Genomic DNA, 13461 nt, shown 5'->3' with positions numbered 1-13461 from the left:
TCTATGGGACAGATTGTCTTATAAAAATGTTATTTGAAAAATTAAGCTGCATTAATTTAATATGACTTTCCTGTAACTTTTTGTATCTCTCCATTTTAAATTAAAAACTACCTAATCTTTGTAAACTCTGCAGGAGAAAATGTTTGAAATAACACTCCCTTTTGATATTGTCATGTGCCTCTGTCACAATTTATTTTGTACTTCTGATATTTCTTAGTTTGTCTTGGAAAAGTTTAGATATTTCTGTAAATAAAAACTTTGGGGAGCATCAAGGCACATATAAAGAAACAGATAACATTTTGATTTTAGCATAGTACAAAAACGAATTGCCAATGGGTATTTTTGAACCCAGCCTTTGTCCCCAGATAGTTCTACAAGTCCGTTTCACTGTTTTCTACCAGACACACATTCATCAGACTGCACACAGGTACAGAGTGTGTCTAACTCTCACATATGTCCAGGAATTTATTTTTAGCTAACTGAAAAGATTTCTTTTTCTACTTTCTGTTTTGCCTTGTTAGCTGACCGCTTATGGAGGGAAACTGAAATATGCAATCTACTTTGAAGCACGAGAAGAGACAGGTTTTACTACTTACTACCCACAAGTCATCATAAGAGGTGGGCCTCCCACCCATACAAGAATTATTGTCCGGCATATGGCTGCCCCTCTGATTGGGCAGCTGACAAGGCATGAGATAGAGATGACAGAGGTAACTTTTCCATCTGTTTTTTGTTTGTTTGTTTGGTTGGTTTTGTTTTGTTATGTTTTGTTTTTTTGTTTGTTTGTTTGTTTTTCACCAGAACTAAAGCACCGATTTCTTTTTAAAACTGTTAATAATCTGGTTTTGTATTACTGCCTTTACAGCATGAATGGGAATATTATGGTGACGAACAAAGAGTCAGGAACACTATACCCTGGGAGTATTATCATGATGACCCAGGTATCAACAGGACGGTGTCTCAGGCAGATTTCACCTGGAAACTTTATGGGGATGACTCAAGACCAAGTAGAGCTGTATCCCGGGAAGACTTCCTGAATGTGTTGTATGATGTTCATTACATTCTTATTAAGGCTACTCACGGCAACATCATGAGGCAGAGCAGGTAACTATTTCATGGAGTGCTCTGACATAGTGCAGTAGTCACAGATAACCTGACAGAGCTCACAGCTATTCTGAGCAGAATTTTTATTCAGAGAGTCATCTCTAAGCAGTTGCTGAGAAGAACAGAAGCAGTAGGCATTCAGCATACCAGAAGATACAGGAAAGGGAGATTTTATTTAATAGAAAATCAAAATCACAACATACAAATGAAATCTTTATTTTCAGGCTCCTAGAACAGAAAACACATCTAAGCATACACATCTTGAAGCAAACCCAAAGTATTTTTTTAAATAAATGTCTACTTTATGAAAAAATTATGCTGGAATTAATTTTCTCTTGCAATTGGGAAATGAAGTAAAAAGTCATTAAAGTACTCCTTTAATGAATTGCTACTTAATCCAGTATATTAGAGGCAGATGCATTCAACATTTTCTATTCAGTTTATTCATTAATAAATTAGATGATAGAATAAAAATAACACTTAGTAAATTTGAAGTGGACATCAGACAGCAAGATAAGAGGAATAATGCAAAAATCTGCTGCAGTCTAAAGGAGAACTATACAATTTTACACACTAAAAGGGGTAATCAATTGAACAAAAAATTAATAACTACTTAGCTACCTATTCTTCAAAGAGGGATCTGTTTACAACATGTCACCAGATGATCATGATTCAGTAATGATATTCTTGTTGAGAAATGCTAATATTCTAGTTGCATATATAAGCAGATATATCACACAAAGTGAAAAAAATTAATCTCTTACTTCCACCCAACACTAGTAAAGCTTAAGGATCAAGTTTTGGGTACTTGAATTCAAGAAAAAAATTATTCAAATGTTCAGAGGATAACAGTGAACAGCATCACACACTAGAAAATACAACCTGTAAGAGAAGATACAATGAACTAGATTTATTTAGAAACTAGAAATTGCCTTAAGATGAATAAAATGTCACAAAGAGAAAGAAAATAATCAGTTCTCTGTTGCCCTGGTGGGTAAGTCAAAAAAGAAATGAGCTTAAACTTCAGCAGGAAAGATTCACATTAGACATGAGAGAAAAACTCCTTGGGGGCAAAAAAGTCCTGGAATAGATTACACAGACAATTCCTAGATGTTTTTAATAATGAATTCACAATATCCTTTGCAAGCAAGATGTATTAGCAAGGACACAGAAATCATTGGAGATACTCTCCAAAGGTCTCCAGATCTTTTTTATGATTCTACCATAAAAGCAATAGGCTAATATTATTTCTAGATTTCTAGGTTATAAATAGGTCTATAAGAACATGACCTTTGGAGTTTGAGGGTGAATAGTAGGGGCAGATACCATGCAACTTTGCATCATTGTGTGACAGAAAACAGTCGTTGCTGCTATTGACTATATTTAAAGTGTAGCATTTACAGAAAAGCATTCATGTTGCACTGGCTAGGTGTTAAATATTTAGATGCCATAAATATTTTACGTTGATTTCATTTGTTTTTGGCATAGTCCATTTAGGATATGGTGTTACAAGAACAGGGAATTCCTGTGGCAAGAGTTATGAAAGTAACTCAAACATGACATGAAAAATTTGAGAAGCATTTCCATGTTTTGTGCTTGTTTCTTCTTTCCCTTTATGCACTATAAGCCCTAGTTCAGATGTAGCAGCAAAAATTAAATACTGTCTCAGCTCGAGCATCATAAGTAAAGTTACGAAAACAAAATTTTGTTTTCATTACTTTGTTCTGAGATGCATATGACCATTGTGACTGAACTAGACCTGCATTGTAAAACATTGCCATTTTATCAAGGCAGGTTTGCAAGGTGACACTTAAAGAACCAAAATGTATTTTTACGACATCACATTTCAGAATGTGGCATTTCATATGACAGCAGGACTTAGCGAAGTGTTCATCAAGTCTTTTGAGTAACTTCATCTGAAGTCATAACCTTGTATATAATATCATATTTGATTTTGGAGGTGGTCATGTTACAAAAGATTTTTATGACCTGTCTGGTTACATAGGTAACATTTGTTACACAGCATCTGAAACTTTAAGTAGAAAATAAACTGAAGGAATACATTATTCTTTTTTTCAAGTTAGCACCTTGAGTGCTTTCAGAGGAAGTTTTGCTTACGGCCACAAAATAAATCCCCCAAAATATTTTTAAAGGTTAGTGGGATATTAGCTGGCATAAGAATTGAAGGCTTTTATTAAAAATAGTCTGTAAACCTCTAAAGGATAATATTTCTGCTCAACTTTAAGCATATGTTTGAATTAAGTGACTTATAATAAAGCAGCCCTTTTCTAAACAAGTAAAGCTTCTCTTTCTACCTGACTGTGCATAGTGAAGGAAGTATAAAGCAAAAGAAACTGTGGATGGGAGGAGGAAAATATCTATGCAGACTTTTAAATTTTTTTAAGGTTTTTAGTAGTACTTTAATTTCAATTGCAGAGTTTAAAAACTGCAGATAAGTGATAAACTGCAGGAAAAGCATTTTAAAATAAATTTAAAGCAGTGGCAGTTAAAGCAGTTGGAAACATAAAAATAGCCTAGTTCTAACGTTCACACTGCATTAGCTATATAGTTTAGCAGCAATGCTAATGTTATTTCTGCTTCAAAGCTGCAGCATTACTAGTGATTTAGAGTGTTCTGCTCAGAATCCGAAGCCAAACATTTTTCTCCGATATTGTTCATTTTGTTGCCCTCATTTTCACATTGACCACTCTAAATTGGAACATTTTTTTTTATTAGATTTTGTTATGCTTTTCAGGCAACTGGGCTGTGATAGTAAATTAGTTTGAATTGGGAGTATACTTTCAATTTGACTGTGAATTATTTCAATATCCCTGACACTGATCAGGTAGCAGTGGTTGGACTGGTGCCTATTAGACATGTTCCAAGAATCAACCTAGCCTGACCTTCCTTAAGTAACATTTTCACACAAACAACAGGTAGCTTCATGGTCCCAGAGTTTATTATTATGTAAATACAGCTTTCTGACAGTAAATAGGGTTTTTTGCAGCACATAGAGGGTTGTCCCAGCTTTTAAGATGATGGGGAGTCAGATTTTATTTTGTTTTTCCATTAAATGTACAGAGATTTCAATGTAAGCTTGCATTGGCCTATCAAATCTGAACGGTTTTGCCTTCTTTCTTTTCAGTCTTCTGTGTTGACCTGGCTTTTTATTGTTTGTTTGTTGCGGCAGTGGGAATGGGTGCATGTTTCATTTTCCCTGCTCCACTAAACCCCTTTCTTCAGATAGTAAGAAGAAAGCCCAAATTTTAAGTTCCTAGATGATTTTAGGATTTTGCATTGACACAAGGTATCATGATTTATGAGTCAAGTCACCTAAGCTCAGTCACAAAATTCTCATCTAGGTCCTCAGTGGGTCTTTCATTTTCCTACAGTCGTCCTGATGTTGGTGCCTGTATGCCAGTGAGCAGAAGAGCATCACTCAGTCACTCTGTGTAATGGTTTGAAAACAAACCAGTGAGAGACTCCAAGTCAGAAATACAATTTAATAAGAAAAAAAAAAAAAAAAAAAAAAAAGAAATAATACAAAGAAAAACAAAAGACAGAGTCAGAAAACAACCTGCTCCATACAACCTGATCCTCTGTAGTTAGGGTGGTGGTAGCAGTCCAGATGAAACAGTGGCCTCGTAGAAAAGATCTGGTAGCTCTTGTCCTCTGGAAATCCAATGGGTAAGGCCCCCTGTGCTGTACTGAACCCCAGTTTATATCCAGGTGGGAGCACTTGGCTCCTCCCCCTGGGTGGAGCATCTCACAATGGGTTGATATCAGTCTATGAGTCATGCAGTGGGTCCTTGATGGTCCATTAAACAGAAATAGCTCCTGGGGGGAGCTCTGTATGAGTCATGGGGCGAGGCATGGATGGGCCCATTAACAGGGAGGACTCCTCCTGCTGGGTGGGAAGGTGTTAACATCTCCCCTGACCTTGAACCTCTTTCCTTATCTGTTATAGCCTGGGGTGTGAGGTCTGTCCTGGGCAGCTGCTACCCATGATTTTCTTAACAGCCCATGAGCACTGACATAGAGAGTATAGAATATACAGTTTTGGTTCTACCCACATAAGGATAAACTGGTCCCAGCCCCTGTAACCATGACACTCTGTAATCAAGGTTTAGGAGTAGATGAACAGACAATGAACACAAGGAGGAGATGAGGAGTTCTGTGAGCATCTCTGCATTAGCCCAATGCACAGACAGTGAATAGACTGTAGCAGCATTTTCATTTATTTGGCTCATTTATCATATGTTCTTCAACATTTTATCTTAACCTGGCATTTTATTTGAAACTTGAAAATGTACACTATTCTACCATTTTTGTTTCTCAAAGACAGTCAGGAATTCCAGATAACAGAGTTCATTTAAACAGACTTAAAGTCCCCCCCCCAAATAAAGTAAGCTAAAAGAACATCATTGTGGTACATTAGGATTAAGTGTATTTCATTACATATTATGTTTGTTGTCTTTGTCCGTGATGTACTCAACCCTATTTGGCAGGTCTTTCCATGCATGCTGCAAAGACGGGGTGACTGGGAAGCAAGGATATTATTATTAATGCAATCAGGCAAGTGTTTGGAAAGTTAAAATGTCAGAAGCTCTGCCATTAAATATATCCCTTTCTGGCACTAGCAGATGCTTCTGTAGTAGGATTTCTTGTTTGCTTGAAACTGTTTATATTGTTCGTATAAATGATCCTAACAACAGCAGCAAAAGGGATATCTGTCTACATATCTTAAAATTCCTGCTAAGAGGGCAAATGTCCAAAGTTTTTGAAATCTGCTCTAGAGCTTGTTAGGTTGCTTTAGTTGCTGAGGATAGATTTTATTTTTTTTAATGGTTGCCTCATTAAAAGCTCATTTAGTGAACAATTTTATTACTGTACCTCTGAGAGTCATGAATTGAAACTGCATTTAGTATGTGACTTCAATTTCTTAATGGGTCCCTCTAAATGAAGAATCAGATATGAGCTTTTGTTAATAGTTTGGCTGAAAAGAGATTAAAAACAGAGATAGACTCAAGCAAGAGAGAAAAGTTGGTTATACTATTGCCTAGAAATGGAAAATGAGACTACATGTGGTGGTAGCTTTGTTGTTTCCTTAGGAGAGGCAAAAATAGCGTTCTTTGTCTCCTGAAGATCAAGAAGCCTACAATCGGCCAAATAAGACTGTTTTCTCCCATGACAGCTGACTGTGTACCAACTTGAATTAGTGTTTGACTAATCTTAGTAGAGATGTTTACACCTTTTTTTCAGGATTTCTGAAATCTCCATGGAAGTTGCTGAAGGTGGCACTGTGTCTGGGATGACTCCTCAGGCTTACTTGATTGAGAAATGTGACTGCCCATTGGGTTATTCTGGTTTGTCTTGTGAGGTACAGTACTAACCTGACTTCCAATAGAAGTCTTTGCTCTTTCTTTGGTCCATTCATTAGCAAAATGTTGTAAGTAATGGGAGTGTGAATTCATTTAACTGGCAACAACTATCCCTTAATTTAATTACCGATATTCTTTCTCTCTAAGGTATTTCTCTCACAAGGAATTTTTTTTTTTTTTGCTTTAGGTAAATATGCCACTGAAACCATGGCAATAACTCAAATACTTAGAATACAGGAAAGTGAGGAAAGTGACCTTTACTGGTTCAGTATCTCTGAGGCTGATCTCTGTGACTGATGCTAACTCATCAAGCATTTTTGAACAGATAAGTTTATGATACTGTTGTAACAGCACAATCTGCTGTAATTACAATCTGTAGGACTATGTTGTCGTGTTATGGTGTGGCCATAACACATAATACAGTTACGGTATCATATCTTCCAAAAGGCTGAACTATATCCGTCATTTTAGTGTGACCACGATTCACAGAAATTATGGAGAAAAAGACAGGAAACTACAATGTCAAAAACAAAACAAAAACCAAACCCAAACCAACAACAGCTGTTTCTCTAAATTCTTGATAGTGGTAACTAAACTACAAATTAACAGTTGTAATAGTGAATAATTAAAGGTTACATGCTACTTATTCCTGAATCTGTCAGTTGAGTGGAATTCACCGAAGTATAAAAACAAATTCCAAAACAAAAATGTTATAAAAATTGTAGCACCAAGCACTCTAAACAAAACCACGCAGAAATTTAAAATTCTGTTTTGTAAAGGCTTTCCAGATTTTTAAGTTTGCCTTGTTTGACATTTAAATTTCCGTATGAAGTTTTAGTAGCCTTATGATTGATTGAAATATTTTGTTTTGGAAAAGAAGTAAAGAGCATTTCAGTTATGATATCTTTAGTGTTTGTATTATAACAAATAAATCAAATAACAAGAAAAATTTTAAAAATAAGTCATTTCAATAGCAAAACTTGAAATGGTACATTCTGATAGTTGGTCACAAAGGCAGTTCATAGCTGAAAACCTGTAGATTCCTCAAATTTATCTTTTCTCTTGAAGCTGCTTCAATAGCATGCCTGTGTAGACCAACACCAACAGGATGAAAGTTGTCTGTTTTACTTTTATTTTACATGCTTGACTGCCCAAAATAGCACTGCAAAAATATTAAAAATGTAGATGAGAACCATTCTGTAGCACGTCTGTGCTTCATCAAAGAAGTTTCTTAGAAGATGTTTTCAAAGCTTTAGGAAATGTCTACTGTGCATATTCAAACTGTCAGTTTTCTGAATGCTTATAATTTATCTAAGTGGATCTATGAATATACATTGAACAGAGCCACTGAGTTCTGGCAGATATCTTTCCATTTTACTCCCCCACAATTATTCTTCCAGTGCTGTTATAGGACTCACATAACAAGATCTTGCTCGGTACATACACAAAAGCTTGCCTCCTATCAAATTTCAGTGCCCCATGTGTCAGTGATGGAGCTGCTTCTAAAGAGGAACAGAAGTTCAAGAACACATGGTCCAAATAGTGCATTTTGCTTTATTCTTAGAAGCTATTGAATCACTGTGTCTTAAAATGAAATAAAATAGATGTGAAACTAATGGAAGCTTTTGTCCTGAACCATTGGAGTTTGGTAAATTTCTAACTCATTGAACACTGGGAGGAAAGTGTTAGTCAAGTGAGTGAGCTTGGTGCTCCTTATGCATATGCAGTATTTATTTATTTTACTAATGTAAATATTTTCGTGCTAAAGATTTCATGTTTCCAAACCATGCAAGTTTATAGAGAATCAACTGGCTTGTATGCTTTTGTAAAATGAAACTTGTAGTAGGTACCAGAGCAACTGCTTAAGATTTAGTAAGTTGACTGCAGAATAGAAGTTAGTATTTTTGAACGTCTGTGCTCTTCATGATGAGATTGCCAGTCTTTCTCTGTGCAAAACACCTTCTTTTCACTTTTAGACAGCACTAGCAATTCTGTTGCTAGATAGAGATAGCAGGCAACACCACCATGAGTGTTCTGAAAATTCCTCGGATATCCTACGTGGGACTGTGTAAAGGGCTCCCCCAAGCCAGCAGTGGGAGAAAATTTGCATTGAGCAACCAAAGGGAAAGATACCTTGTTATCTGCAACAATTCTGCTCCCTTCAGATGTTATGCAGGATTGTGCTACGCAGCAAAAGAAGCAAAAGGAACAGTGAGCTCATAGGAAATGTGTGCAAGGAAGTGAATGGAGTCATTTTCTTTGCACACTGTTTTGCTAAGAGCATACACCTGAATGTGTGTAAATACACATTTGAGAAATTAAGGGGCTCCAGAATTTTCTCGAAAGTACTCATTTAAAAAAAAAATACTGTAACAAATTGCATTTTCAAAGAAAAATATATGATAATGTAATTAGAACATTATTTTAATTCACACCCCCCAGAGGCTGGAATAAATGTCTCTGTTGCAACCTTCATACTTTGTGCTTAATTGTGCAATCTTCACATGCTCATAACTTAGTTTATTTTTAGTGTGCTCGGTGAAGGTTATGCTGTGTTCTGTGAAGGTTTATTTAATTTTAGCAGGAGGAAAAAAGCATCTGATAGCCAGGCATTTTTTAAGCAAATTCTAACAGGGTATATGTATCTATTTCATGATTTCTTCTGTAATTGCATTGTGAGGGCTATGTGTGTAGAAGCTGTTACTAGAAATGAAATTTTATGTCTCTTTTTTTTTTTCTTTTAAAGCCTGTAGCAGGCTGAAAGAGCAGTTGCAAGAGTTTTCCTAATAACTACTTCTGAAAAACCTCCAAACTAATAATGAAGAATGTAGTCTTCTTTATCTTTTGTCTGTGTCCCATTTCATCTCAGAAATATTTAGATCAAAATAGATTAGAAGAATTTCAATAGCATATCAGAAAAAAAAGAGAGATTAGGTTTGTTTGAGGCTATACCATATATTTACATCCAGATTCTAAAGTCACTCAGAACTTTTAAAGCTGTGCTTTGTACCATGTTTGGACAAGGATTTGGGGGGGGGGGGGGGGGGGGGGGGGGGGGGGGGGGGACAGGAGAGAGGGGATGAGAAGGAGGAATAAATTAGGAAATTGTAGTAGGATACAAAATTACTTTCATTTGAGATGATTTATCTAAATTGGAATTCTTCAGAAACCATGAAAAAGCAGTTACACTGTTTCTATGCTTCAGGGATCTTAATGTAGTCTAAGTCAAAATAAAAAGGGAAAAGCAGAAGTGAGTTAGATTACTTTCTTAGTGATTCTAAAGAAAATAATTGTGTTTATGCTTTTTCCATAACTTAGACTCCTGGAGGTTTTGGCAATGGTTATAAAACTGTCAGAGTGGTGTTGGATGGATAGAATCTATCATGTAAGCTAGTGCTTGACTGAAGAATCCTGCTTTTGATTATGAAAAGCTACTTACTCGAGATTCCCTTTTGTTTTATTTTGCATCCATTTTATTGCTGCGTGAAAAATGTACTAGTCTAATTCTTTCCAAAGAGCAGGTGGTCAACAGTAGGAAATGATTTCACCGAACAGATTTCACAGGGTCCTAGCACCACTGGGAGGTAGGGTTTATACTTGGGATGAGTGACTTGACTGTATGCACCTAGCCCTGATGGTCTGAACTATCAGAATGGTCCTCTCTGTTTTTTTATGTTGCCACAGCTGTGTACATTCTGGGAGCTATGTAGACATTTTCACATATTTGCATAATAAGCCTGAAATAAAGATCAAGAGCTTGATTTTGCATGTGTCAGCTTTGCTCGTAATTTTTGGGTTGCTCTCAGAGTTTTACTGACAAGCTTGAGTAGAGGAGACTTGGTGATAGATAAACTTGTCTTAGGGCTGATAGTCTCAAGACATGGAAAAACTTTATTATTTTGAATTCTGTACTTTTATAGTCTTTATATAGCTATAAATAATGCAGTCATGCAGCCTTTTTCTTGATTATTATCATTCAGCTTTTGTTTGTTATCCATCAGGCAGTATGTAGCCAGATATTAGCTTATCAAGTCTGAAAAATTCACCAAGGGTGAAGGAAGCAGAATCATCATGCTTGCTCTCCACATTCCATGCAAAAGATTTATTTTGAAAACAAACCTTATTCTTAAGAAGTGAAAGGAATGTTGCTTGATGCACAGTGAGAACAGTGAGGTGTTCTGCATCTAAATGAAAGGTCTCTCAAGTTGCAATATGAAAAGCCTGGTGCCAGTGTAGTGCGCCAGGGATTTTTCAGCAATGTTTCCAATTAGGACTGGCTCTTGTTATCTGCAAAGTACTGTATATTGTTTGTAACACAGCTGGAAGTCTGTCAGGTTCTTTTCACTACTTGTAAAAACTGGTGATTGGAAAGATGAGCTGGCAATGCTCCCCATACACAGTCCCCTCTGTAATGACCTGTTTTCTTCTGCATCTTTTTATTGCAGTCATGCTCTCCAGGTTTTTACAGGCTTCCATCTCCACCTGCAGGAAGGACACCTGCTCAGTCCTTAGGTGCCTGTGTTGTATGTCAATGTCATGGACACAGTACTATGTGTGACTCTGAAACATCGATTTGTCAGGTATTACATTTCTGAACTTATGCACTAGGTTGATCTTAATGTAAAATTCATAAGTTGTGTAACTGATCAAAAAAAATAGAGGACAATATTTTAATCCAATTTCACTTAAGTACATTAAGTGTCAAAGTTCAATGGAGGGGTCATAAAAGCAAACTACCTTTAGAGTTTTTTGTTCTGTATTTCTAGGGTTCAGATTATGTAGTGGCTTTTTTTCTCTGAGTTACCATTTGTGGAAAAAAAAAACAAAACAAATCAAAACAAAACAAACAAACAAACAAAACAAAACAAAACAAAACAAAAAAAAACCCAGATACCTGCAAACTAAAAAGATGTACTGTGTATTGTGCAATAAATATAACACTGCTCTTATAGGTAATAATACACGTGACCTGATATAGTAAGACTGAATTTTACTGGACTGTTTCTCCTGCTTCAATGTCTGGAACAGAGGATGGAAGGAAGAGTGAATGGGATAAGAAATTCCATAGGATATATCTGGCTAGCTACACATCTCTGTTCTTTCTCCTAGTAAATCCATATAGAACTCAGCAGGTATTTGATAGATGCTTAAAGCAAGCAGTTCTGTTGTGAATCATATCAAGGAGAGAGAAATTATGAATCAAAATAAGTTGGAAACCCTGAGGCTAGGAACAAAATGTTCTCTCCTTTCTTGAAGTTATCAAACACAGATTTCGTTCTGTCTCCTTCCTCTGCAGAATTGTCAGCACAATACTGCTGGTCACCACTGTGAGCGATGTGCACCAGGATTTTATGGCATAGTCCAAGGCTCTCCTGGTGACTGTCAGCCCTGTGCTTGTCCCCTGTCCATTTCTAGTAACAAGTAAGTAAGCAAACTCATGATACAGAATTACCTTTCCAGCAAGCAAGAATTTCATTTTGGGTTCGCTGTGTCCATTTTCAGGTGGCTACAGTGGAGCTGCATCATGAAAGCCATACTAAAAAGTTTTACCTCTGCTAATTGATTTTCCTTTAAAAGTCGGAAATTGCTCCCTTGCTAATTTGTGATTAATAAATTAATAAGTGCTGGAAAATGCAATACTCAACAGATAACAAATGTGTGTTATAAAGGTATTCTCGCAAATGAAGCTAGAACACAACTCAAGTACAATACAGCCACAAGGGAGCTGTAAAAAGTCTTGTGCTCATACATTATGTTGATATAAATGTGTTACAGTCCCTTTCTTGCTCCACTGTGGAATTTATTGATTCCTTATTTAATGTTACATGAGTTTTAGGCAATTTGTGAAAGATAGAATAATTTAAAAGCAATATAGTTATTGCAGCATAAATTTTATTGGTTGCTTTATGCTAATGAGCCTTGCCACAATGTCTCCGCATGTATTCCCAACAGATGATACTTTAGCACTTGAGATTTGTTTGTTGTTTTGCTAAGAAGCTCTTAATGATATTTGGAATCATACTGTAATACTGCTCTGAAAAGGTTTGTGTCTTATGATCGTTCTCTTGGAAAGTTGAAAGTGTTCCTTAAAGCCAATTTCCTGTGCTATTTCTGACCTCTTTTTAGTGAGTATTTCAGCCATTATATCTGAGAGGTTGCTTTGTTTTTTTTCGTCTTTATTCTTCCTTTTGTCATTTTGAGGGGGGTCCAAGGTTTATTTTGAAGGAAGGAATCCCTTTCGCAAACATCAGTAGCAAAACACATTGTGATTTTTCATCCATGATGTGTTTTTAAGAAGGCTTCAAAACCTCAAATACCAAACTAAGAACAACTGAAACAATGATGAAAGGGACTTACAGAAATACCCTTTATCTCAGAAAGTTCTGATGTGGTCTTAACTAAAAGTTTTTCTGAGTTGTATCCATTTTCAACAACGTTTTCTGTTATTACTTGATTACGTGTTCTATCTACTATTATCAAGAAAGGACATTCAATTTGCAAAGAACAAAATCAACTAAGAAAATTAATTACTATCTCATGATTAAGTGTATTTACTAATTTCAGACTAGGTGCTATTTACTTCTCAGCTTTGCACATCAGCAAATACACTGGAAAAAAATGTTTTCTGTTACTAATTGACATTAGGAAGTACTGAAAATATCACTTGATCCTATTTTTTTCTGTGTCTTAAGAAACTTTGGCTGCCCAGAAATACATGTGTTAGTTCAGAAAATGAACAGGACTCTTCAGGGTGGTTATGGCACTCTGCTACAAGAGTTTAGACATATTCTCCACACTGTGCTCCAGAAATCACTTCAGAATCTTATCTAATTGCTAATGTAAGCCATAGGAGGTGGGTGTCACTGAAGTGCTCCACAGCTGAGAAGTGTGTGGACTCCAGGTAGTATGTGTGCCCTGGGTGCACACCCAGGCTGCTGAGCTGCCTAAGGAAGGGAGGGTGAGCAAAGCACCAGTA

General features: G+C 36.3%; 1 protein-coding gene across 1 annotated transcript in view; it reads left to right on the top strand.

Annotated features, from left to right (window-relative positions):
- Nucleotides 1-13461, top strand: part of LOC103780929 (laminin subunit alpha-2-like) — a gene marked incomplete at both ends in the record, with an annotated part of 129521 nt that overhangs the window by 90967 nt on the left and 25093 nt on the right. Inside the window, 5 exon segments of the mRNA XM_008948632.1 lie at nucleotides 522-710; nucleotides 965-1104; nucleotides 6367-6484; nucleotides 10931-11065; nucleotides 11782-11906. Coding sequence (XP_008946880.1) covers nucleotides 522-710; nucleotides 965-1104; nucleotides 6367-6484; nucleotides 10931-11065; nucleotides 11782-11906 — 707 coding nt within the window.

Source organism: Merops nubicus, unplaced genomic scaffold (assembly GCF_000691845.1).
Source record: "Merops nubicus isolate BGI_N331 unplaced genomic scaffold, ASM69184v1 scaffold11821, whole genome shotgun sequence".
NCBI classification, from domain to species: domain Eukaryota; kingdom Metazoa; phylum Chordata; class Aves; order Coraciiformes; family Meropidae; genus Merops; species Merops nubicus.
Note: the sequence above shows the minus strand (reverse complement) of the source record. Positions and strands in the feature narration are given on the sequence as shown.